Source organism: Corvus hawaiiensis, chromosome 3, assembly GCF_020740725.1.
Source record: "Corvus hawaiiensis isolate bCorHaw1 chromosome 3, bCorHaw1.pri.cur, whole genome shotgun sequence".
Taxonomy (NCBI): domain Eukaryota; kingdom Metazoa; phylum Chordata; class Aves; order Passeriformes; family Corvidae; genus Corvus; species Corvus hawaiiensis.
In genome coordinates this window covers 106,913,808-106,935,874 of record NC_063215.1, presented here as the reverse complement: position 1 = coordinate 106,935,874, position 22,067 = coordinate 106,913,808, and the positions used below count along the sequence as shown (strand labels likewise).

The 22,067-nt window shown below is 49.7% G+C and overlaps 1 protein-coding gene and 2 long non-coding RNA genes across 4 annotated transcripts; all 3 read right to left on the bottom strand.

Moving 5' to 3' along the window:
- Window positions 1-3,003: 3,003 nt before the first annotated feature.
- On the bottom strand, window positions 3,004-11,399 carry LOC125323514 (TOG array regulator of axonemal microtubules protein 2-like). Of its 2 annotated transcripts, XM_048298558.1 has the most exons (5): window positions 11,368-11,399; window positions 10,308-10,411; window positions 7,383-7,587; window positions 5,983-6,199; window positions 3,004-3,384 (listed from the first exon to the last, which is right to left on the bottom strand). In XM_048298558.1, exons 1-5 carry the CDS (start codon window positions 11,377-11,379, stop codon window positions 3,149-3,151), a joined length of 774 nt encoding a protein of 257 aa, XP_048154515.1. In that variant the 5' UTR covers window positions 11,380-11,399; the 3' UTR covers window positions 3,004-3,148. The 2 variants fall into 2 exon arrangements, with proteins under 2 accessions (XP_048154515.1, XP_048154514.1); XM_048298557.1 differs by lacking the exon at window positions 3,004-3,384 and having other exon boundaries at window positions 5,608-6,199.
- A 45-nt stretch (window positions 11,400-11,444) lies between these two features.
- Window positions 11,445-14,369, bottom strand: LOC125322513. The gene is made up of 3 exons (XR_007202041.1): window positions 14,328-14,369; window positions 12,674-12,826; window positions 11,445-11,485 (listed from the first exon to the last, which is right to left on the bottom strand). It is a non-coding gene; the product is annotated as an uncharacterized LOC125322513 (long non-coding RNA).
- Window positions 14,370-14,522: 153 nt separating this feature from the next.
- Window positions 14,523-17,261, bottom strand: LOC125322563. The gene is made up of 3 exons (XR_007202081.1): window positions 17,118-17,261; window positions 15,324-15,429; window positions 14,523-14,563 (listed from the first exon to the last, which is right to left on the bottom strand). It is a non-coding gene; the product is annotated as an uncharacterized LOC125322563 (long non-coding RNA).
- Between the last annotated feature and the right edge of the window lie 4,806 nt (window positions 17,262-22,067).

Sequence of the window (22,067 nt, the reverse complement as noted above, 5' to 3'; positions counted from 1 at the left end):
AGCACCTTGCCCTCTTTGATCTTAAGCCCAGATCGAAATACTAAACATCGATCAGATGATACATCTGTACCCCAAGTTTTATCTGGGCTCTGGTTTCACGGTGGAGGCCCAGGCACAGAGAAGTCATACCTGACATTTACAGGAGCAGCACCTGAATTTGCAGACACCTCCTCAGTAGCCAATATTTGCCCTGACATATCCTCATGGCTGCAGAAGTTGACAGGCAAGGATCACAGTATTCAAAGAACCACAGTATCCAGATCCATGCAATACAGTTCCCAAATGACAGCACAAACACCACAGAGGGAATCAGTAGCCAAGTCCAGCAGAGGACCTGTTCTGAGGTGCTCTTAAGCCCTGCCTCCTCTTCCCCACAACCACCTCTGCTCTTAGGGCATATGGTGTTGGCTTTGCCATTGTGCTGGATCACCACAGATGGGCAAAATGGGGAATACACTGAGGTTTGCCTAAATACAAGGGAGAGATGACTGTGGAAAATAACCTCACGAGATGGGAAACGCGAGGGGAACAGCACACTGGAGCAGCAGAAACCTTGGCTTACCTCATCTCCTGGGACTCCTGGAAATCCAGCTGCGGAGAGCTTGGGACAGACGCTGCCGCACTGCTCACAGGGGGACTCACTGCCTTGCGTATTGGGGGGATCAAAGGTGGTCCCAATGATCCCTTCTTCATATCCCCACCACTGGAACACAGCAAGGAAGCCTGCAAAGAGTAGAACACAGTACTCCTCAGATCAAGCATCCAGCCTTGCCCCCATTCATGCCTGAAGACATTTAGCCATGCTCTTAGCTGAGACCTGGCAGAGATGTCAATGGAGCAGCTTGGTCTAGGACAGGGAATGGAAAGGGAAGTGGTGAGGGAGAGGCCATGTCCCACATTTGCCATCACTATCCCTGTGCTCACTTCTCTGGAAATGTGGCTACATTCCCAGATGGCATCCACATGTTTGGCACCAAGATGTTCTGCGGTGCCACTGCTTCCACTGGCCTTTTGGATCGTATGGGAATGGCCTTGGATCCCTAGTCTCTCCCTGTCCCTAAAGCACCTAACAGCCAGTGCGGATCTCCAGCCAAGTCCCCACAAAGCCATCCTGCAGGATGTCCAAACCTGCTTTTCTCAAGCCCCTCATTTCTGCTGCTGCTTCCCTTCCCTCGTACAGTTCCCCAGCAGCCTTTGAGCCCCGATGCTGCTGAGTTCTGGGCGTGCTCGGTGCTCTCCAGCTCCCACACATCCATCATCTCAGGCTCACTGGCATTTAGGAAGTTCTGCTGAGCTCCCTGCCCTGCTGCTCTCTGGAAGGCCTCTGCCTGCCCAAGTTGCTCCAGGGCCCCCATGCCATGTCCAGCAAGCGGGGTGGAGGCAGCGGGGGCAGATGCACACCCTTCCTTAGTATACCATTGTCCCTGGCACAGCTAAAGAGCCAAATCAGGCCCTGTTCAAACTTCAGTGGACGGATCAGTTCCTCTCAGGGATACGCTGGGCCCTTTCTCAGCAAGGCTGGAATCAAGTACACAAGCCTTGGGTTGGACATTCTGTTTACCAAAGCTGTTGTTCATCTGCCTCCTCCTGCACCGCACGGCAAACCCAAAACAACTGCAGGTCCTGGCCCTGCTGCAAAGGCAATCGTGGGGGTGGGCTCTGGGCTGCTCTCCCCATGGCCACCTGCCATCCCTTCCCTCTGGACAAAGCCGTGCCAGAATGCACAAAGCTGCCCAGAAGCTGATGAAGTCTAGAAATAGCATCAGAGACAACTGGGCACAAGGGCATGGCTGTACAACTCAAAAGCTGACACAACCTGGAACTGACTTTGCAGGACTGCCTGTTCCAGCAAACACCTTTCTCCGTCCAAACCGGACACAGCTGACAGAAAACACCACCAAGACACAGAGATGGTTCACACATACCTGTAGTTTACTAAATGTAGAAGGATTGGTTCACAAGATTGGCCAACTTCAGCTGCTCTGACTGCCTGTTGGTGTTTTCTCAGCCATAACACAGAGCAGGAGCCACAAGAGAGCCAGAAACCATTCAAAGACCTCCCCTGCTATTGATACCCGCTGAGGACATGAAGCCTGCACAACACACCCACTGCAAAGACAGCCTGAAGTGCAGTGTCCTGCTGAGCTCTCCCTTTGCTCAGCTGCTTCCCTGGCCTCACACCACAGCAAAAGGTCTCCGAGCTCTGCCTACAGCACATAAACTGGAAATCCACCAGACAGGACTTAGGTTGGTGTCCTTACCATATGTCCTTTTCTCTCTGAACTCAGCTCCTGCTTTTTTCTCCTGTCATCATCATTGCCGGTGACATTTTTCCCATTCTCCTGCTCTCTGCTACTTATTTTGTTTGTGTTAGAAGAAGGAGAGCTCTTCTGGATGGGAGGCAATGGCTTGGAGGGAAGGAGCATAGAGGGAGATTCCACGGTAAACTTCTTCGCAAGAGCGTAGCCAGTCAGTCCTGCAAAATGGAAACATAAAATATAACAGAGGCCACAATGCCAACATAAAGCATCAGAAGCTACAGTATTTCATGTGAGAGATTCCCTGGAAACTTCTAAAGAGCTGCACAGGGAAACATGCTCCTGCCAGCAGCCACTTGAGGCAGACCAGGGAGACACCCTGACCCACTTGCACAGAGCCAGCACAGGAACAGCCTGGCCTCTGGGCTGCCCTGGGACAGCAGGGAGCCCAGAGGCCTGTGCTTTCCAGGAATGGCTCAGCTGCACACGCACCCTCCTGCTCCTCTCCCGGCCCCACAGCTGAGCAGCCCTACAGCTCCACGGGGCACTGGGAGCAGCACAGCTCAGTGCAGGGGGCACATGCAGGGCAGAACTGTTCCCTGGCAATGTGCCCAGGCTCTCTAGGCTGGCACAAGAGCCTTCCTCCCGCCAGAGAGCGGCCCAGCTCCCGCCTTACCTCTTTGTGAGGCTGAGCCATGCTCAGCCTTCACCTTGTCCTCAATTGGAAGTTGCTTCAGGCACCCCATGCCACGACTAGGAAGGGGGGTGGAGAGAGCGGGGGCAGGTGCACACCCTTCCTTTGCATTCTGTCCTTTTTGGCACAGCTAAGAAGTCACGTCCGGAGGTGTCCAACTCAGCACTTTGTCATCTTCCTGCAGGTCATTGAGCCTTCACCAGCCCAAAATGTCGGAGAGGTTTTCCCGCACATGCGGAGGCTGGCTGGCAGCATGCTTCCTCAGCTTGGCGCCCATCACCTTGTAGAGGGCGCAGGCAAGCTTGGTGACCACAGTGCGGACATTGGCGCTTCGGACAGGCAGCGCCTTGTTCCCCAGGAAGGACCAGAGCACGGGCAGGGCGTAGCGCTGGACGACTTCGGGGCTCCTGGGATAAACCCATGCCACAAGCGCTGCCGGAAGAGAGATGCAAACTTCTTAACCACCAGCCTTAATGCAAACAAGGATCTACCTCTAGTTGTGATTTTGGGAGTCTCTCTGGCTAAGATCAGTGAAATAACAGTGAGAGCCCCATGATCCAGAAATGGGCAAAGCAGCTGAACATCCCCAAAACAGAACCACCAAGCCCTCAGGACTAATTTCTCCAGATCCGAGCCTTGTACCTGTGGCAGACTTCACACCTTTACTAAATCATTCCACAATCTGTTTCCAGCATGATGAATGACCAAAATGTCAAATTGCTGTTTATTTCCATTTAGAAGTTGTCTAAACCCACTGCTGAAGGTTTGAAAGGCACTTTAGAGAGGAAATTGAGAGATTTCTAATAAAAAGGATGACTCCGTTTTTGTGACCTGGCTTAATTAGCAGTGGATTTAGACCCCGCTAAAGCAAGGCTATAAATAAAGCAAGGCTATACACTGTCTTCTCTAGTATATATTGAGGTTATCATTTTTCCATCCCTTGGCTATTGCTGACATAGCAAGCTCCTCTGAGCAATCAATTATCAGCTGCATTTGGAGCATTTTGGGCAGCGCTGACATAGGAAGACCCTGACTGCACACCCTGAAATGCTCAGTCCAATGGCACTTCCACAGCACAGGCAGGGAGCCTCAGCACTCTGCTTCTGCCCCTCTGCCCCCAAAGGCTGCCTTGCACAAAATCCGTGCCTCTAACATGTGTGCTGAGTTTGGACCTAAGCTGTGACCCCCAGGCACTGCAGGCTTCCGCCTCAAAACTTTCCAAGAGCAAAGCAAGAATTCTGTGAGGACAAAACAAACCGATCCCCTGAAACAGCATTTGCAACCATTTTCCCTAAAGGATCAGAGCTGTCCCTGAGCTTCCAAGAGAGGAGCCAGCTTGGGAATTTTTAGCCCCTCCCTTTCCTGGAGGCAGCTTCTGAGATGCCCCAGTGAGACCTCAGCCCCGAGGCCGAGCGCCGCCCCCATCTCAGATGCTGCACACCTCTGCAGCAGCCAGGGAAAACCTGCCCAATACACCTTCCATGGGTATTGGGCAGGAGGGACAAGCTCAGCACCTCCTGATTTGGAGGAGCCACTCTAGTGTCTATTCACTGGCATTCCCTGTAAATTCTGCCTCGGAAGACCTCTTGCCTTAGAAGGGGAGGCCATGCCTGAGAGATGCTCCGTGACATCCAGCAGAGCTTGGCCCTTCAGTTCACTCCTGCGGTGGCTGAACTCTTTCATCAGGGATACTTTATCTACAAGGGAAACACACATTTCTGCTCTCTCTTCTGAGGTCATAAGAGAAAGGACAGTGGGGAGGGAAAGGGCAGGGGCAACTACATTTTGTAAAAGAAAGGAAATTCCTGCCGATTTTTGAATCCTTTTCTTCTTTCCTTCCAGCCTACCTGGGAGGATTTTAAATTCCAAAAGAAAAGCTCTCCTGTCACTTTTTAAATCCAAAGTTGTCTGCTGTACCAGGAGCTATGTTAAACATTTCACATCAGGGACCTCAAGAGTTCAATCACACGTAAGCAGTGAAAAGGTTTTGCATCCCAGAGCTTTGCAGAGGTGATCTTCTCCCTCCCCTATGGAAAAGGGTGAGAAGGCTCCAAAATGCACACCTCCGTTCCCACCTGAAGGATAAGCTGTTTTTAAATTGTCAGGTTACCTGTGTGGATCTAGGGACAAGACTCCAAGTTACTCATACAAGAGCTATTAGTGCTCAGTGCCTCAGTAGCCTGTGGGGTTCTGTAACATCTGTGAAATCAGATCTTGGCAGAGAGACTGGAAAATGAACTGATTTCCCAATACTTGACCGGCGTATGTATTTTGGTTTTCCTTGTGCCTATCTGTCGCGGTTTTGGGGGTCATGTTTGAATTTACTGTTGCCTGCATTGGCCTGCAAGCCTCGAGTCCTGCCACTCTAATAAGCCAAGGCAAGCTTTTCCTGGAGACAGAACGTGTGTGGGATGAAGTTTGGTCCCTCACAGGGTCACCAGGGCTGGCAGTGACAAAGCAGGCAATCTGCTTCATTGGGAACCACTACAGAGCTACACCCCAGTGTGGGTTTCAGTAGCAGGGTATTATTAAGAGCTCCTTTCCTGCATGAGATACAAAAAGGAGGTCCCAAATGATCTTCATGCAAGCATGCAGTAAAGAACTGATCCTGCTGTCCTAATGAAGCTAATGCCTATGATGTGGAGCCTTCCAGGAGGCTGCTCTGCAGAGGTTCTGATGCGCCGCTGTCCCTTCATGCCAACAGCAAAGCTATTCATTTGGGAAGTCAACTGGGGCCCAGGCAAACTCCAAAAATCCCTTTGGCCCTGAATTCCAGCAAAGCTGTAGTCCAGCACTTCCTCTTCAGACAAGCAGCACAGAGCCAAGGGCTCCTGGGACTTTTGGGAAATGCTGATGCACATTCAAGCCTGCTGGGGGACTGGTGCGTAAGGACTGCACCTGCACAGCTTCTGGTGGATGTCAGCTGGAGGTTTCCACAGACAACAACAGCTGTCAAGGCACTCAGCGTTCTCTTGACTCGCAGAGGCAGAGACACACTTGAGGAGAGTCCATGCCAGGGCTCAGCCTTACCTAAGTGAGCCATGGATTCTTCCAGCGCTTTCACAGCTGCGGCATAAACCCCGGGGTCCTTTGAGTTTAGGTTGTTTGTTATTCCTTCAACCAGACAGATGATCACCGGGTTTAAGCCATCTTTCAGGATGCCTACGATTTCAGCCAGCACGTCCAGCGCCTTCTGCTTCACTTTCTTGTGCGTATCACCAAGTCTCGGGACAAAATAATCAAAAATCTGTGAAGAGAACAAACAACATGAAAGCTGGATTAAAATGTCCTTGTTTGAGGAAGGGACGCAGAAGTGAGCACTCAGCAATGTAAAAGATGAAAGTGATCCTTCCTGTCAGGTCAGCACTTGCTTGCACAATTTCCCTGTTTTCCTGTGGGCCGCTCACTGGAATGGTTGCGCAACCTCATGCTGGTTGAAAGATTTTCATATATTTTGAAGAGCTTTGGGTGGGGACAGAATAGTTCCTATGGTGTTTCTCTCCACATTTCAGTCATTAAATTCATCCCATTTATTGATGCAAAACGGTATCTTTGCTTTCGAAGTATGGAACCAGATATTTACAATGCCCCTTTTTCTACGCAGTTGTCTCAAGTTCTGAGGGCAGTTACGATTTTGCCAAAACTATGGCTGGAGGAGATCCAGGTTTTGTTCCATCTGTCTCAGAACCTGTGTCTGGAGAAGTGCAGGGCTCTGATCAACTCTTCCAGGATCCAGACCAATTGTCTACCCAGCAGGTAGACTTCTGAAATTTAATGTGCTGGACCGCTCTCATTAGAGCAGGTTCAGTCCCTTGACAGCCACATTATCAGGCACCATTTTCTGGACAAAGGGAAAAAGCAGCTACTGGGAGGAGAAGGAAGAGATCTGTCCCTAGCCATTTCCCTCCTTTTCCAAAGAGAAAAAAGACCCCCCCAAGAAGGGTGAGCACCGTCTTTACCAAGAGGACTAGGGATGCCGATGGAAACGAGTAACCAGAGTTGTGCCTGTGCAAGACAAGTCGGAGTTTACAGAAGTATCCTTTTAAAAAAAATTGGTTTAAACCTGCCCAGCCTGATACTTCTCTTCCCCATCCAAACCCATTTTTTTGTCTGGAGAATAATTGCCACGCTTTCAGTGGCTGGATTCCCTTCACTTAACCCAAGTGGGAGTAGGAGACAGCAGAAGTTACACCAGCAGAAAACTCTGTCCTCCTCTGATGAACAGCATCAATAGGCACCTGCCAGACAAATACATCTGGACCGAAAGAACTTGTCCTGAAGCGTGGACCTGAATTAAATATTTCAGGGTAAGAGGCAGCAGCCTGTCCCACACAGCCAGGATGTAGTGCCAAGACACACTGAATTAACTTGCCTGCTACAGGCTTGGGAAAGGAGCTAAAGGAAAGGAACAATGAAGACACCCTACATACTTGGACAGTGTTAGTGGAGACGAGCTGGGGGCTGCTTTTGCACAGGTCTAGGAGGAGTGCCACTCCTTCCATCCGTGTCTTAAACTCCTTGGCTTCCAGGAGATTGTACAGCTTCTGGAGCGACTCCGTTTCTTCCACAGCCGGAGGTAACGTGACCTGGGCTTTTGGGCGGCGTAGGAGGCGTCCATCAGAGGTAGACTTCACCCTGTTGAATAAAACCAAATGCGGACCTGTTGGTGATCATACCTTCAGTTAATTGTGAGCAGAACATCTTGGGGAGGTTTCCTAATGATGTGATTTCAAGCTAGAAAATCCTGATCTGAAAAACAACGGGAGACCTCATGACAATCTGTCATGGGTTAGCAAGCATAGTCCCGGAAGTGATGTTCTTGCAAAGGAGTGCTTACAGCTCCTTCTGTGACCTGACAGAACCTATCAGCTGGCCACTTTGAATATGGACAATTCTTTAAGCCACTTAAAGTTGTGACCGCCTCTGTGATCCACACTTAAGAACAGGAAACCCCGAGGCAGACTCTCTCTGTCTTGTTTCCGGTGCTGGGACAGGTGGCTGCGGGCCCCGTGTGGGGGCCAGCGGGCCCGGCCCAGGCCCTGCTCAGGCCAGGCCGGGTCGGGCCACGGCCATCCTGGAGCCGACGGGCCCTGTTCCACCCGCGGAACCCCCCCCACAGCAGGGCTGTGGGCAGCCGGAGCGGCTCGGCTCCCCCTCTCCAGAGCTGCCAAGATTCAGCTAAAGCTGCACGGCTGTCTGGCAGAGGTCATGTGACCAACAGCGATAAGCCACATTCCAGCTGCAAGGCCTAGGTGAGATTAACCCTTTTAGTGCTATGAAGAGCTGAAAACCGGAGGGAAGTGAAAGAGGAGATGCTTAAAGCTGAAATTCTGTTGTGAAGCTATGATCGATCAGAGTACCTGCTGTAATTTCATGAAGGCATGGGGGGTGGAGCATTCAACTTGTACTTGTGAGCAAAAGCACCTGCGCTGAGATAAGCAGATGCTGACGCAGCTGTAATTTCATGAGAAGTTTGAACAGGGAGAGATGGAAGTGATGAGGACTTTTGCTCCAAATGGAAAAGGAGAAAACCTCAGGTCCTAGAGATGCTCCCAGAGATAGTTCTAAAGAGGAAGATGAGGAAGACCCTTTGCTTCCAGGGAAGGAGAAGGGCCTCTATTCTTAGAAATGAAATACTCCCAGAGATGGGTGAAGAGAACTTTTGTTTCTGAACGGCTCAACCTTAAAATTTTACCCCAGCAATTCAAGAGTGGACCCTCGAAAGCAGTTGTGGGAAAAGCTGCAAGACGGGGGAAGGGACTCACATGCAAGCAGAGAACCAACCCGGGTGGCTGGCTCCTTGCGATAATGTTTTCATAGCATGGGCAAGAGACTCCTCTTCCTAAATGGACTGAACAAGGTTATTATGGAAGTGGTAAACAGACTGAACATCTCAAGGGCTGTCTTTTTACATTATCACTGCAAGAAGGGAGAAAGGCAGGGGGGAGGAGAAGTGTTCTGAAGGCGTGGTATGACTTTGTTTTTCTTCTTTTAGGTCTGTTAATAAACTTCTTTCTATTCTTTCAAGTTTGGTGACTGCTTTGCGTTTCTCCTAATTCTTATCTCACAGAAGGTAAATAGTAATGAGTATTTTGGACCAAACCACTACACTAAATTGGTGTTTCTGCCTGGTTACAAACCAAACCCGCTACACAATCATTACAGGAGACAATCTGCAAGCAACATTCTCACCAGTGCTTACTCAGGAAAACCAAGGATGAGATGCATCTCACTTATCTCCAGACGGCTTCCCAGGTACACATGTCGCACTGCTTTGTGAAGAAAGAGAGACGCTACTTCCATGTTTAAATGCCTCATCATGAGGGAGGTGTGCGTCTTATAATAAGGAAACTCATCCCTCTGGAGAAGTGTCTCTACAGCAGGCATGACAATCTGGAAAAGTAGCTCAGATGCATCTGAACAGATGGATAGGGGCATATCTGAAGGATCCAGAAAATCCGTAAGAGGGATAAAAACAGAAGCCAGACATCCCAGCACTACGCTCACATGATTGCTTCCCTAGAGACTAGATCCACAGCTTAACAAACCCACTGGGAACAACTCTCTTGAGCATGGGAAGATCCTGACTACGCTACTGAGGCATGTGGTCACTCTCCTGCCAGCGCTGAGCATGACAGAGCTAAATAAATCCCCTCTGTTATCAGAGGACAACAGGTACAAGTAGCTCTCCCACTGGCAGGAAGAGACAGCAAGGACCAAATTCCTGTCTCAAATGCTGATTGCAGCACAGGGGGAAATAAACCAAACATGCTGTCCATCAAGCAAACAGTATGAAGGACAGGAATGTCAAGACAAAACGTCCACATTGAGACACCTGTTGACCAAAGTTGCTCAGGAACTGGCTTGCTACTTACTACTCATCTTGGTACTGTCTGAGGGTAAGAAAACCATGACTCAGGAAGGCCAAACCACATGCATGGGAAGTGCTATTTTGGGGAACGGCATCTTGCTTCTAGACTGGGACTTCTCATCAAAACACCCATCTGAAAAAGACTGCTCTCAGAGGAAAAAAACCCTGCTTGAATTTACTTGTCCCAAGTGAGGCAGCGGAGACATGGCCCTCTCACAGCCTCCACAGCACTGTCCTTGCCACTGCACTGGATCTTCTGAGCTGCAACCAATGGGTGTCTTTTTGTCGCCCATTTTTTGTGGAAACCCTTCCAGAGAAGTTGTGTTCAGCGTAATGCAGAAGGAGACATTTTTTATGATAGAGCATTTGTAGGGAAAGGAAACAATCTCTGGCACAGGTCATCTCCACCAGAAAGATTTTCCTGAGGAAGAGACATGTAAAGCTTGCCACGTGCTTTGTCACATCTAACTAAAGTGCTCAGTACCGTTTACTAGAAGGCAATGTGGCCTGGGGCTTCTTCGAGCCATCGCTCCTCTTCTTCACAGGCTTCTCGACAGATGGGTGTTCATCCTTCTGCGTTTCCATCCCCTACAAAGGCATAAAGAAACCCCATGGATCTTTAGAATGTAAAATAGGAAATTACCTGTTTAAAACACAACTTATAACCAGGATCACTGCTACCAAGGCTTGGGCAAACCTTTCCGAACTTACAGAAGGAAACAGGCCAGAGGTTCAGTGATGCCAACTCTTTGTTTTCAATAGCCCAAGGCAGGTTATGGCTGCTACCATACTGAGCAGCAGTCTAAAATCCCAAATGCATTCCTCTTGAGCATAAATGGGAATAATGCAAACTGGTAGGGAACTAATGCTCTTAAAGGAAGCTGCAGAAAAATTTGGACTCTTTGGAGGTTGGCCCATTGTGTTGGAAGTTGATTTGGTTCCACACTCACTCTCCCTGGTGCTGCACAAAGGCACACTCCCTTCTATAACGTAGGTAAAAAGAATAAAAAAATAACCCAGGCAAACAAATGATTTTCCTCTGGATGCTGCTGAATTCACCAAGCTTCTTCCAGCTGCACAGGGCATGACAGCAGGGCAGTATTCCCAGAAGACAGATAGTAATTGTAGGAATTGGGATTGACTGGGACATCTTTTGAATATTTGGAAATTTTCTTGGCACTACTGCTTCCTGTGTCTTTTGCAAAGACTCTGTTATCTCCAGAAGCACTGTTCTCACTTAATTGCGTCACTGGGGGCAGAGTAGGGATAGTGGGGTGGGGGGTTATGCTTAAATGTAAACACATTTCCTCCTCTTTCCCTTCCCTGTTTGTGGCCAATATACAAAATATCCAATACCCCACTTTTCCCCTAATATTATCAATTCCTTTGTGCTCTGCAGATGAACAGGCTACGGATCAACAGTTCATTCCCAGGAGCAAAATGATTTGGCAGAAAAGGAATGAGATAAGATTAGGTATGTTTGATCTCATATCAGCAGTGGCAATACTTGCACAAAGGAGACATTTCTCCTACCAAGCACTTACTTTCTTCTTCATTCTTGTCAGAATATCTTCCAGGTCACGGGTGGAAAGAGATTGTTCCAAAAGCCTTTTAAATTTTTGGTGATTCAGCATCATTTTCACCATCTCCTGTCCATAATGCCTAAAACAAGAAAGAAAGAAAGAAAGAAAGAAAGAAAGAAGGAAAGAAAGAATAGAAGGTGAACAAACAAAGGAGGAGCGTTAACAGAATAAGCTGATACCTTAAACTCAGCAGCTGCCATACCTGCATGAGAAGGCATTACCTACTCAGCAAAGAGAGAGGTTTACCTCCACTTGTCACTGCACAGTGCTGTCAGCTGAACACAAGAGGCAAGAGGAGAACGTGGGGCAACAGAAAAATACAATCTCACTCTGAAACTGTGGGTGCGCTTCTGTGGCATCGAAGGATCCCAGGGAACAAGCAAAACACCTCTGCTTTGAGTCAGAGCTTATTAGCAGTGTCTTGCTGCCATTGCACAGTAATTTGCCTTTCTTTAACTGGCAGGGAAGCCAGGACCAAATGCCTCATGCTTGCTTTTGATTATTCTATACCATATGTATGCACAGGGACAGCTAGTTGCTCATGCGTTCTTGGCAGCTATTAATGGGAATTGAATCCTCAAAGTGAGGGGATTTGGGTGGTTTGGGTTGATTTTGCCACTAGGAAACCACAGTTTTCTTCAGGAAGCAATTTGGAGGTCATTCAGCCACAGATAAGAGCATTACAGAAATCTGCAGAAGAGGTTTAGAAAGACTGAATACATTGGCTAAAGACCCCGGGAATATTTCTAGGAAAGTCTTAAGTTAATGAGAAATAGATGTATGCGATCCTTCAGTGATGAACATTAGCCAACATTTTGGCTTTGTCTTGTGCACCTAAGGCCAAGCAAAACTGTTTGACTGGCTCATCTGATGGCTCTTTTGATCTCAGGAAAGAATCATTCAAGTCCCAGGAAGTTGGCAATGCTCCCTCTTGCGGGACAACCTCAGGTTCCCCAGCACAGTCATTTCCCCAGACAAGCCAGGGCAGTGGTCACAGCACCAAGCCTGACAGAGCTCAAGAAGCCTTTGGACAATGCTCTCGGGCACATGGAGTGACTCTTGGGGGGCCCTGCACACAGGCAGGAGCTGGACTCGATGACACTGATGGGTCCCTTCCAATTCAGCGTATTCCGTGACTCTGTGAACCTCATCCACACAGTGAGGGAACTTAATATTTCCTTTAGCTTCCACTCTTTTGTGGTTTTGCCCTTTACAGCCAGACACCCAACAGTTTTCCTGTTTTAGGAGGTGAAATGAAGATCATTACCTTGTGTCCTCGTGACAGTCCTGAGCAAGCGTCCCTGCCGCGTGCGCCAGCCTCTCAGCCCTGGGCGTTCCTGCGAGCTTCGTGACTCCAGTTTTCTCCATCAAGGACAGGAGGAGTTGGGCCGCGCACTTCCGCACCTGGACGTGGCGGCTCCTGGGAAGAAGAGAGCGGACACTGGGGCACAGGGAGCAGAGGGACACAGCGCAGGCCTTGGCCAGAGCATGCTCCCTGTCATTGCTGGGGGAAGGAGGCCTGGGTTCTCCCTGACACTTGGGACACCTGTAGAAGGTTCTGTCCGCAGAGAAACACAAAGTTAGCACTCTACAGAAGGACTGCCTGCAAGCAAGAGTGAGGAATTCAGTCTCCCTGCACTATCTGATACTCAACGTCTTTCCCCAAATTCACTCTGAGAAAGAGGGAAATTAAAGACAACCCAGGCTGACCCATCAGGAGCCAGCCACTACACAGACAGCCGCAGCAGGATTGAGGATATTTGCACCCATTTACCCCCAAATCTGCAGACCTTGGGAAAGAAACAAATGCAGGGAAAACACGCTGTGGGACATGAAGTTGCAGAATATTCTGCAATGCAGCCAGTTTCTTCTGTGAGGCTTGGCAAGAGATACATCTGAACGTTTCCCCCTTTTCCAAAGCTGAGGAAAGGGTGGCAGTCAGTTTAGCCAGCTTGTCCTGTTCTAGACAGTGTCTCTTGGGGACTATCAGGCCCAGCACCAACACTTAAGGCAGCACCTGCTTCAGCTGTCCCATGGCAGTCGGCCTGTGAAGGTGCCTGTACAGTGATTCATCATCTCAAGGCTAACATGAGACATCAGTTTGAATAGCAAGTGGGCCTCTAAGGCCAGGACAGTCCTACAAGACTCCTCTTGGCAGGAGCTGCACCTGCTGTGCAGGCTGTGCCACATCCAGCACGTTCTCCCCCATGTGCTCCATGCCCCAGCAAGAACCCTCCTTACTTCTCAAGTGAATGGCATAATGAGGATGCATGGTTTTTCCCAAGGCCTCTGTGGTTAGGGCTGTGAAATATCAAAGAGCGCTCACAGCTGCAGTTGCAATTGTCCCTCTTCCCACAAAACCACAGGGCTCTATCCTTAGCCTTTGCAGGCACTTTCACTTGCCCACCATTCACCACATCTAGGCAACTCGGACAGACTGGGAGAACTCCAGGAAGCAGCAGCAAGCTGAGTCAGGGGAGGTTGAGCTTGGATATCAGGAAAAAGTTTTTCACCCAGAGGGTGGCTGGGCACTGGAACAGGCTCCCCAGGGCACTGGTCACAGCACCAAGCCTGAGAGAGTTCAGGAAGCCTTTGGACAACGCTCTCAGGCACATGGTGTGACCCTTGGCGTGTTTGTTCTGTGCAAGGCCAGGAGCTGGACTCGATGAGCCTGATGGGCCCCTTCCAACTCAGCATATTCTACAGCTCTGTGATTCTGTCAACTAAAGGGCTGCATGAGGGCAGAAATAGGTGACAAGAGGAAAGAAGTGAGGTTGATTGGAGAATCAAGTCACTGAGATCACAGAAGATGCAGGATACAGGACCCTTCCCTCCCACCGTTCCCATTCTCTCTCTCAGCCCTTCTCCCCCCCCACACACAATAGAAGGTGAAGAATATCACTAAGAGAAGAAGAACCTACTGGACTCCACTGTCCATGAGAGCAGTCATTGCTCGTGCAGGAGTCACATGCTCCACCATGACTCCCAGGGTGTGACTGGCTGCTTTCTGAACAAACTCTGGGGAGTTCCACACCATCTGGAGAAGGACCCGAGCAACCTCATCCACCTCCGAGTCCATGTCCTTCTGCAAGGTCACAAAGAGCTCTCCAAGAGTGACGATTGCAGAGTAAGACACCTTTGAGCGAAGGTTGGTCACCTGGGGAAGTCATGCGGGGAAACATAAGAATCACCTTGAAAAGAAAACCAGTTGCCTTAGACAAAAGTCCCAGGAAATGACAACACTTCCCGCTGTGTCCAGGGGAACACAAAAGCACAGGCAGAGCAGAAGAGCACAAGCACAGAAAGGCACTTAACTCTGGCACCTACTTGTGCTAGGCCTCAGGCCTGCTTCCTGCAGGCCTAAAACATATTATTTCACTTAAAGTGTTCTACTTAATTCTTCTGGAATGTCCACTGCTTTGGTTTTAGGCCCTTTTATTCAAAAAACAAAGAAACAAATTAAAGCAAGGGCTGCTCTCAAGCCATAAAGGCACAAGTCATAAAGACAAAAGAGTCATTTGCTCCTGTTTGAAAAAGTAACAGCAGCAGTTGAAGCCCTCAGCCAGGAAACAGAAAACACAGGCTCAAGTCTACAGACTAATTGGCAGTGTTGAATTACAGCTTGGGCAGAGATTTGGACTGCAGCAAATAACATAATTAGTGTCTCCGCTTCTGCATTTGCACGTTGCATTGTAATGGCAGCTCGCTCCAAGAGGAGAGTGTCAGATGCCCGACCTACCAGTAAATAGAGCTACATGTGCACACAGATCCTATAGAGAGCTGACAGACATGAGAAAGATAAGGTCTAGAAACAGAAATGAAGGCAGTTCCTGAGCACACAGGGAGATGAACAAGCACATATCTACTCTACACACCGTGTAAGAAGCACGGAGGACGATTCAGAACAATGTTCTTACCTCGTTGGTAAGTGCCAAGCAAACCTCACGAAGTCTACAAAGAAGGACTTCTGAGTGGGACTCAGCCAGGTGTTTGATGCTGAAGAGTCCCTTCTCCTTCAGCTCCCTGAAAGGCAAGTACCAAAAAGATTGACTTTCTCTCCACCCAAGAACTAGGCAGCACCCTCTGAATTTACCAGGCTGGCGGCTCAGTCAAACAAAGGGAGGTGCTTTTCAAGCAGTACGTGATGAAATCGTGGAACTCGCTGCCACAGGTTGCTGTGGCTGTCAAAAGCATACACAAATCCAAGAGGCAAATAGAGGGCTTTCAGAGTCTTCATTTGTGGCCGTTTAACAAGACAGCCTTTCTGAAGTCTCTGGCACATGAAGTCCCTATGTCAGTGCTTCCTGGAGGCTGTGAGACCGTGCCATGCTGCTGTTTCTTGTCACCTCCCTGTACCTGTCCCTGAGACACAGTCCCACTGGGCTGTGTCTGGGGCATTTTCCTTCTTTGCTAGCCCCAGCAGGCAGTTCAGCAGTGAGAGTCTGCACTGGCACTCTGTAGCTGAGTTTCCACTCTGCAATCTAGGCCTGTCTGTCACCCACTCCACTCCACCTCACACATTCCCCAAGAAAGCAGCAGGATGCCCCAGAAGGTTCCACACCCGGGCAAGAACAGCTGAAAGTCTAGCTTTTCCCAAAAGCCCCTACCTAAAACAGCAGCAACATGTTATTTACAAGGTGCAAACAACTCCCTCTCTCAGCACTTGCTTTGGGCAGGACCTGAGCTACAGGAAGGCGCGTGATGCATCGGGGCTGCAGCGCAGGGCTGGCGGCCGATGCCACGGGCATCCCTGAGTGTCACCCGGACCCCCCCACAGCTGCAGAAGCTCTCTGCACCGCACAGGGCACCAAACAGAAATGGGGAAGAGAAAGCAGAAGAGACAGGGCAGAGCAAAGGCGACTGCACAAGGAGATGCATTGTGGCAGATTTTTCATGCTTATCCCAGGGTGAATGGAGTCCTTATCCCAGGGTGAATGAAGCAGTGAGTAGATGATAACCCAGACATCAAAAAGACAACCAGTATCACCTAACATTTGTGGGGTTATCACCTCTGGGCCTCTACAGGCCTCCTTCTGTCTGTGTCTAAGTTTGGGACACATTGTGAGTATTGACAAAACATCTCAGGCCCATATGAAGCAGTGAGAAGGAAACAGTTGACTTGCAAAAGTGCAAGATTCCTAGAGGATTTTATTTCTTTTTCCTTCTCTTCTGCCATGAGCCCCTCAGGACTAATGACAGGCTGAGTGACTCTATAGCACAACTCAGTGCATTTCTCAGAAAGAAGAACTCCCTGTAGCTGCTCCTGGGACTCACATGCGGAAGGTCACGGGCAGACCCTGACTCCTGCCACTGCTGCCAGCAGTGGGGCCAGAGACAAATCTTACTCAGTCCCACTGGGCCCCGAGGCACCCAAATTTCTACACTCCAAACTGCTGCCATCCTGCTTCTGGCTTCAGCCAGCAAATCATCTTGTCCCACAGCTTTCTCTCTTCCCTCAAGATTTCCTTTGCAGCTCCACAGAGCAGCAGGCAAAGCGAGGAAACAGCACGGACCTGCTGCAGCTGGAGCACTGCTGCAGACCAAGGCCAAGAAAAGGCTGCTCTCAAATCTTTATCCTCTCTCTGCTCTGGAGTGGTTTCACTGGTGCCCCTCGGCCCTCTGGGCTGTTGGGGCTCAGAGGCACTAGCAAGATGCTCTCCTAACCTACCTTAACGCTAAGAGGGAGACAGAGTGAACGGGGCCTTTCTTACCAGTCATCGCTGCTGAGCAAGGAGAGTGCCTCGAGCAAGGACTGCTGTGGCTCCAAAGAGGCTCCGTCCTTCTGCCCCTTCCCACGGAGCGGCTCCTCTCGGCGCTCGGCACCAGTGGCCGTCTGCGGGGTCACTGTAAGGAGAGGGTCAGCCATGAGCGCTGCAGCCCCGGGCAAGGCACCCCGCCATGGAGCGGCCTGCAGCCCCATCTCCCAGCCAGGCTTCCATGAGGTACAAACTGGCACTGGCTCAGAGAATTCCCTGCTCTCTGGCTCCTTGCTTTCTCCCAGCCCCCCCAGCTGGGCACAGCTCCTTGGCTCAACCTGACAATTGCCCACACAGCGCCAGCTCCCAAGTGCCACAGGTACCACAGCCAGCGGCACGTTCCTGAGGCCGCAGAGCTCCCACTCCCTGTGAGACAGTGCCCACCAGCAGGACTTGCTCCCCACGAGGGACCCCTCAGCTGCCTCTCCTGTCTCAGCGCCCTGATTTCCCCGAGCCCTGAGGACAGAGGCACTCTGCAACTCCCTGAGGAAAGACCTGCAGCTGCCTCGTGACAGCACCAAGCCGAGCCTGAACAAGCGAGTCCTGCTGGGCCCGGCTGAATCCCCTCAGAGCAGCTACCAGGGAACAGCGATACCTGACCCTTCACACCTCACAGCGCCTCTGTTCCCATTGGCTTCAAATATTCTAGACAGAGGGCAGCTGAGTGCACTTACATTTCAGCCTGCTCTTGGGAAGGGAGTAGTTCATGGATTTTGTTCTTTCCAAGCATCATGAATCTTTACTATTTCAATAAAGTACACACTGGCTGTATTTGAAAGATGCTGAGGTGAAATGTGTTTGTCCTCAAATGGACTTGTGTGCACACTGTGCAAGCCTAAGCTTTCTCTTGTGGAAAAATGGAATCTCTAGCCCAGATGGTTGATAAAAAAGCCTTCCAAATGCAAATTGATGATAAGAATACGTAAATACAGATGCAAATTGTTGGCAGACACAATCTCTTGATAGTCAGTTTACAAGGTATGAGAAAATTCAGATGATAAATGCATTTCTTAAGAAACCCACTTGTCATCCAAAGGACTCTTGATCATCAATTTCATGTCATGCACTCAACAGGTCGTTTTCTAATGTGTACAAGGAAACATCTGAGCTGTCTCAAATGATGGAGTTTAAATATTGCACAGAATCTAGATGAACTGCTCTAGAATCTGTAGAAGTTTTGTGCTACCCTGCATGTTCTCACACAGTATGGAGGAAGTGTAACATCAAAAATATTCAGATGGGAGCTAATCTGGCTGTCACTGGTGTACCCCTGTCACTGCCATCAGTGGTGTCACTGCAGAAGGATGTGGATGTACACATCTATATTCAATAGGAATGGGGAGCCACGTCAGGCTAGTTCTGGTCAATTGTGACCATGGAAGTAGCATCACTAGAAAAGAGCACTCAAAGTATCATTCCTAGCTCCCTTCTTCTTCTCTCACCCTACTCAGGATCATAGCACAGGCAGGCTGCCCTCACAGGAGAGGCAAGAGCCACTAGGGACTATGTGCTGTGTATTCACTGCGGGCAGCAAACAGCCTGGGAGCACCAGGCAGCCCCTCCTGGCTGTCACCTGCTACACAGGCCGCTGTATTTGGGTGGGGTGACACAGGAGGCGCTGCTTGTTCCCTCTTGGCATTGCAGGCCGTGGGATGGCAGCGGCGAGAAGCCATTGGGCACTTCTGGGAGCAGCAGCACGGCTGCACCAAGTGGCTGACTGCCATGCAGAGACAACCCTTGCTGGGAGAGCAGGAAAGCTGGCTGCAGAGGCGGACAGCAGCACAGGCAGAGGGCCAAGATGGAGAGTGGACAATTGATCGTGGTGGTACTCGTAGGTGCACAGTGAGCACACCCTGCCAGACTGCCCCGAGCTCATCCCTGCAGTTACAGCTGCCTCCTGGCACCAGTGCTGTAGTTTGCTCTATCAGGATGGGCAAAAGCCAGAGCTTAGGTCTTTACCACTACTTTATGCAGCTCAGCTTTCCAATGGATCAATAAGAACCAACTGCTCCAGTTCTGCCGAGCTGGAGTAACTCAAGAGTAGATTTGCTGTTCATTCTCAGCACAGGCTATGAACCCAAGATCCCAGCTGTGGTGGCTGAATCAGGAGGCAGTTTGTGCTCCTTGTGCAAGGAAAACCGGTGCAGGAAAAAGCTGCTGTGGAGCAGGCTTACCTGAGGAGTTGCGTGGGAAGCTGCCGTCTCCATGGATGATGGGCTTCTTGGGCAGTAAGGGCACGTTGTCCTGCTTCCTCAAGACCTTCTTCTTCAAGGCACTACCAGGGTGTTTCCTCTGCACACTGGAAGCTGTGCCATTGACAGGCGGTAGGCTAAAGCCTGCAGGGACCAAAGAGGAGCTTGGAAGTGGAGGGTGACAATGGAAAGGCCCAGAAAACTTGCTGGAGCTGGGTAACATCTCTTTGTTATCCCAAAGAACTTCAAGTATAACAGTGGCACAGAAACCAATGGTTTCTGAAGAATGTCTCCTGTCCTCACCTTGGCAATTACACACAGTGAGGTGGAATGCTTTATTGCCATAACCTCCCACTGCTCCAAGGTACTGTTTCTCAGCCTGTGTCAGGAGGCCCTGCTTGAAGCAAGAAAATCACAGGAGTGCTCCAAGACAGATGAAGAGCCTACGTGATCAGTGAGCAGGCAGTTCCCTTCCTACAGGCCATGGCAGGAGAATAAAAACCATGTGCAATACGCAGCAAGGAGGGGTAAGTAGCTGTTGCTTAACACTCATGGCCAGGAATTGCAGCTGTTTCTCACTTCTGGCTACTGAAGGACTCAGCTGCTCTCGGAGACCGTGAGGCCAAAAAGAGGAGTCACGTGAAAACAAGTTGCAGAAACATTGATGTTAATGCATGGAAAAATTGAGAATGAGAGGGCTGTGAGATACAGAAAGAAAGGTAACCAGGAAAAATCAAACTCTCCCATTTTATTTTGCACCCTTGCTTACATTGAGCATTAGAATCCTTGCTTCTGTGCTTCCCAGGATGCACTTTGCCCACATTCACTGATGTGTAGCTTGCTCTGCCATTCAGAACTTCTCTACAAGGGCCTTTGCACATAAAGAATGCTTCCGGCATGACCTTAGCACCATCTCCAAACCAGTGACCTTGCCACCACTGGAAATAGCCAAGCAATTGCTCTGTAGCTGTCAAATATATTCCCAAGAGAATCCCCACCCCCCAAGAGTGGAAGATTATGATTTTCAGGGACAGTTTGGGCCTAGCACTAAACAGTCACTGGAAAGGAAGTCTGCTCATCCCTGTCCTTATCCCTCACCTTTCCAAAGCCATCCTTCAGGGCTTCGGCACTCGTAAGGCCAGCACTGGTGGGGTGATCCGTCTCCTTGGCCTGGCTCACTGGGAGGCCTGTTAATGGAAGCAAAGGTTCCTGTAAATCTCTGGCACACTTCAAGCCCCCAACAGCGCCTTGCTGGGCAACAGGCAAGACAGCTTCCAGATTGCAGAGCTCTGATAAGACCCAGAGATTGTGTCTGAGAGCAGCAAGCTACATATGCCTAGAACCTCTCCCAATGGATGGGCTACTGCCACAGTGCACTGGCAGCAGACACGGCATTGCTCTGTGGCCAGCAGAGTGAAACCTCCTGCATGATGGAGGCCTCAGCCCTGGATGCTGGAGAGCCGCTGCGTTTGATAGAGAAGGGCAGAGACGGAGCTTGCTCTTGACAGAGATTCTTATCTGTCCTAATTCATGCTGATTTTAGTAAACATCTTCTTCCTGGTTCCTAAAAGAACTCCTGGGTTTCAATGCCCGTAAGCATTTGGATCAATATTTTCTTGTCTTTGTGGCAATATGTTAGAGGACATGAAAAGAAAAGCTTAGGATTGCAGGAGTGTTAGCAAAACGTGAATTGTGTTCTTGAAACTGGATAATTTGCTTTCCCCAAGGATTTTCATTCTAAACTGTGTGAGATTGGGCCACTTTCAGGCCAGTCTGACTAAAGGCTGATTTTCCTAATGGAAGTGGAACAATGTAGCTCATTCTGAAACACTCTCCAACAGAGCCCTTAAAACTCAGAGGATGAATCACTCTTTACATGGCTTCACAGAGGATAAAAACACGTGGCAGCAAAGTAGCAGAAAACCAATGTCTTAAATCTGGATTTTTTGCCCTGCAAAATGGTCAGCTTAATAATAAAAAAGAGTTAGATATGGGCTTTGAGGAAGGAGGGCTATTCTGGATTGGGAGGCAAGGCCTTGGAAGGTAAGAGCATCTGAGAAGTTGACAGGGAAACTACTGACTCCAGGGTAACCTCCTTGGGACCAGTGCAGTCAGTCCCAAGTGCAAAGTGGAGACACAAAATATAACAGAGGCCACAATGCCAACATAAAGCATCTGAAGCTACAGTATTTCATGTGAGAGATTCCCTGGAAACTTCTAAAGAGCTGCACAGGGAAACACGCTCCTGCCAGCAGCCACTTGAGGCAGGCTGTGTGAATGAAGAGACACTGGCACATCAGAACCTCTGCAGAGCAGCCTCCTGGAAGGCTCCACATCATAGGCATTAGCTTCATTAGGACAGCAGGATCAGTTCTTTACTGCATGCTTGCATGAAGATCATTTGGGACCTCCTTTTTGTATCTCATGCAGGAAAGGAGCTCTTAATAATACCCTGCTACTGAAACCCACACTGGGGTGTAGCTCTGTAGTGGTTCCCAATGAAGCAGATTGCCTGCTTTGTCACTGCCAGCCCTGTGACCCTGTGAGGGACCAAACTTCATCCCACACACGTTCTGTCTCCAGGAAAAGCTTGCCTTGGCTTATTAGAGTGGAAAAAAATAGAAGAATAATAAAATGGACAATTATACTTGGATACGATCACGCTGTCGATGTCAGCCTTGTACCTCATTCTCCCAAGGCTTGTAAGACATCC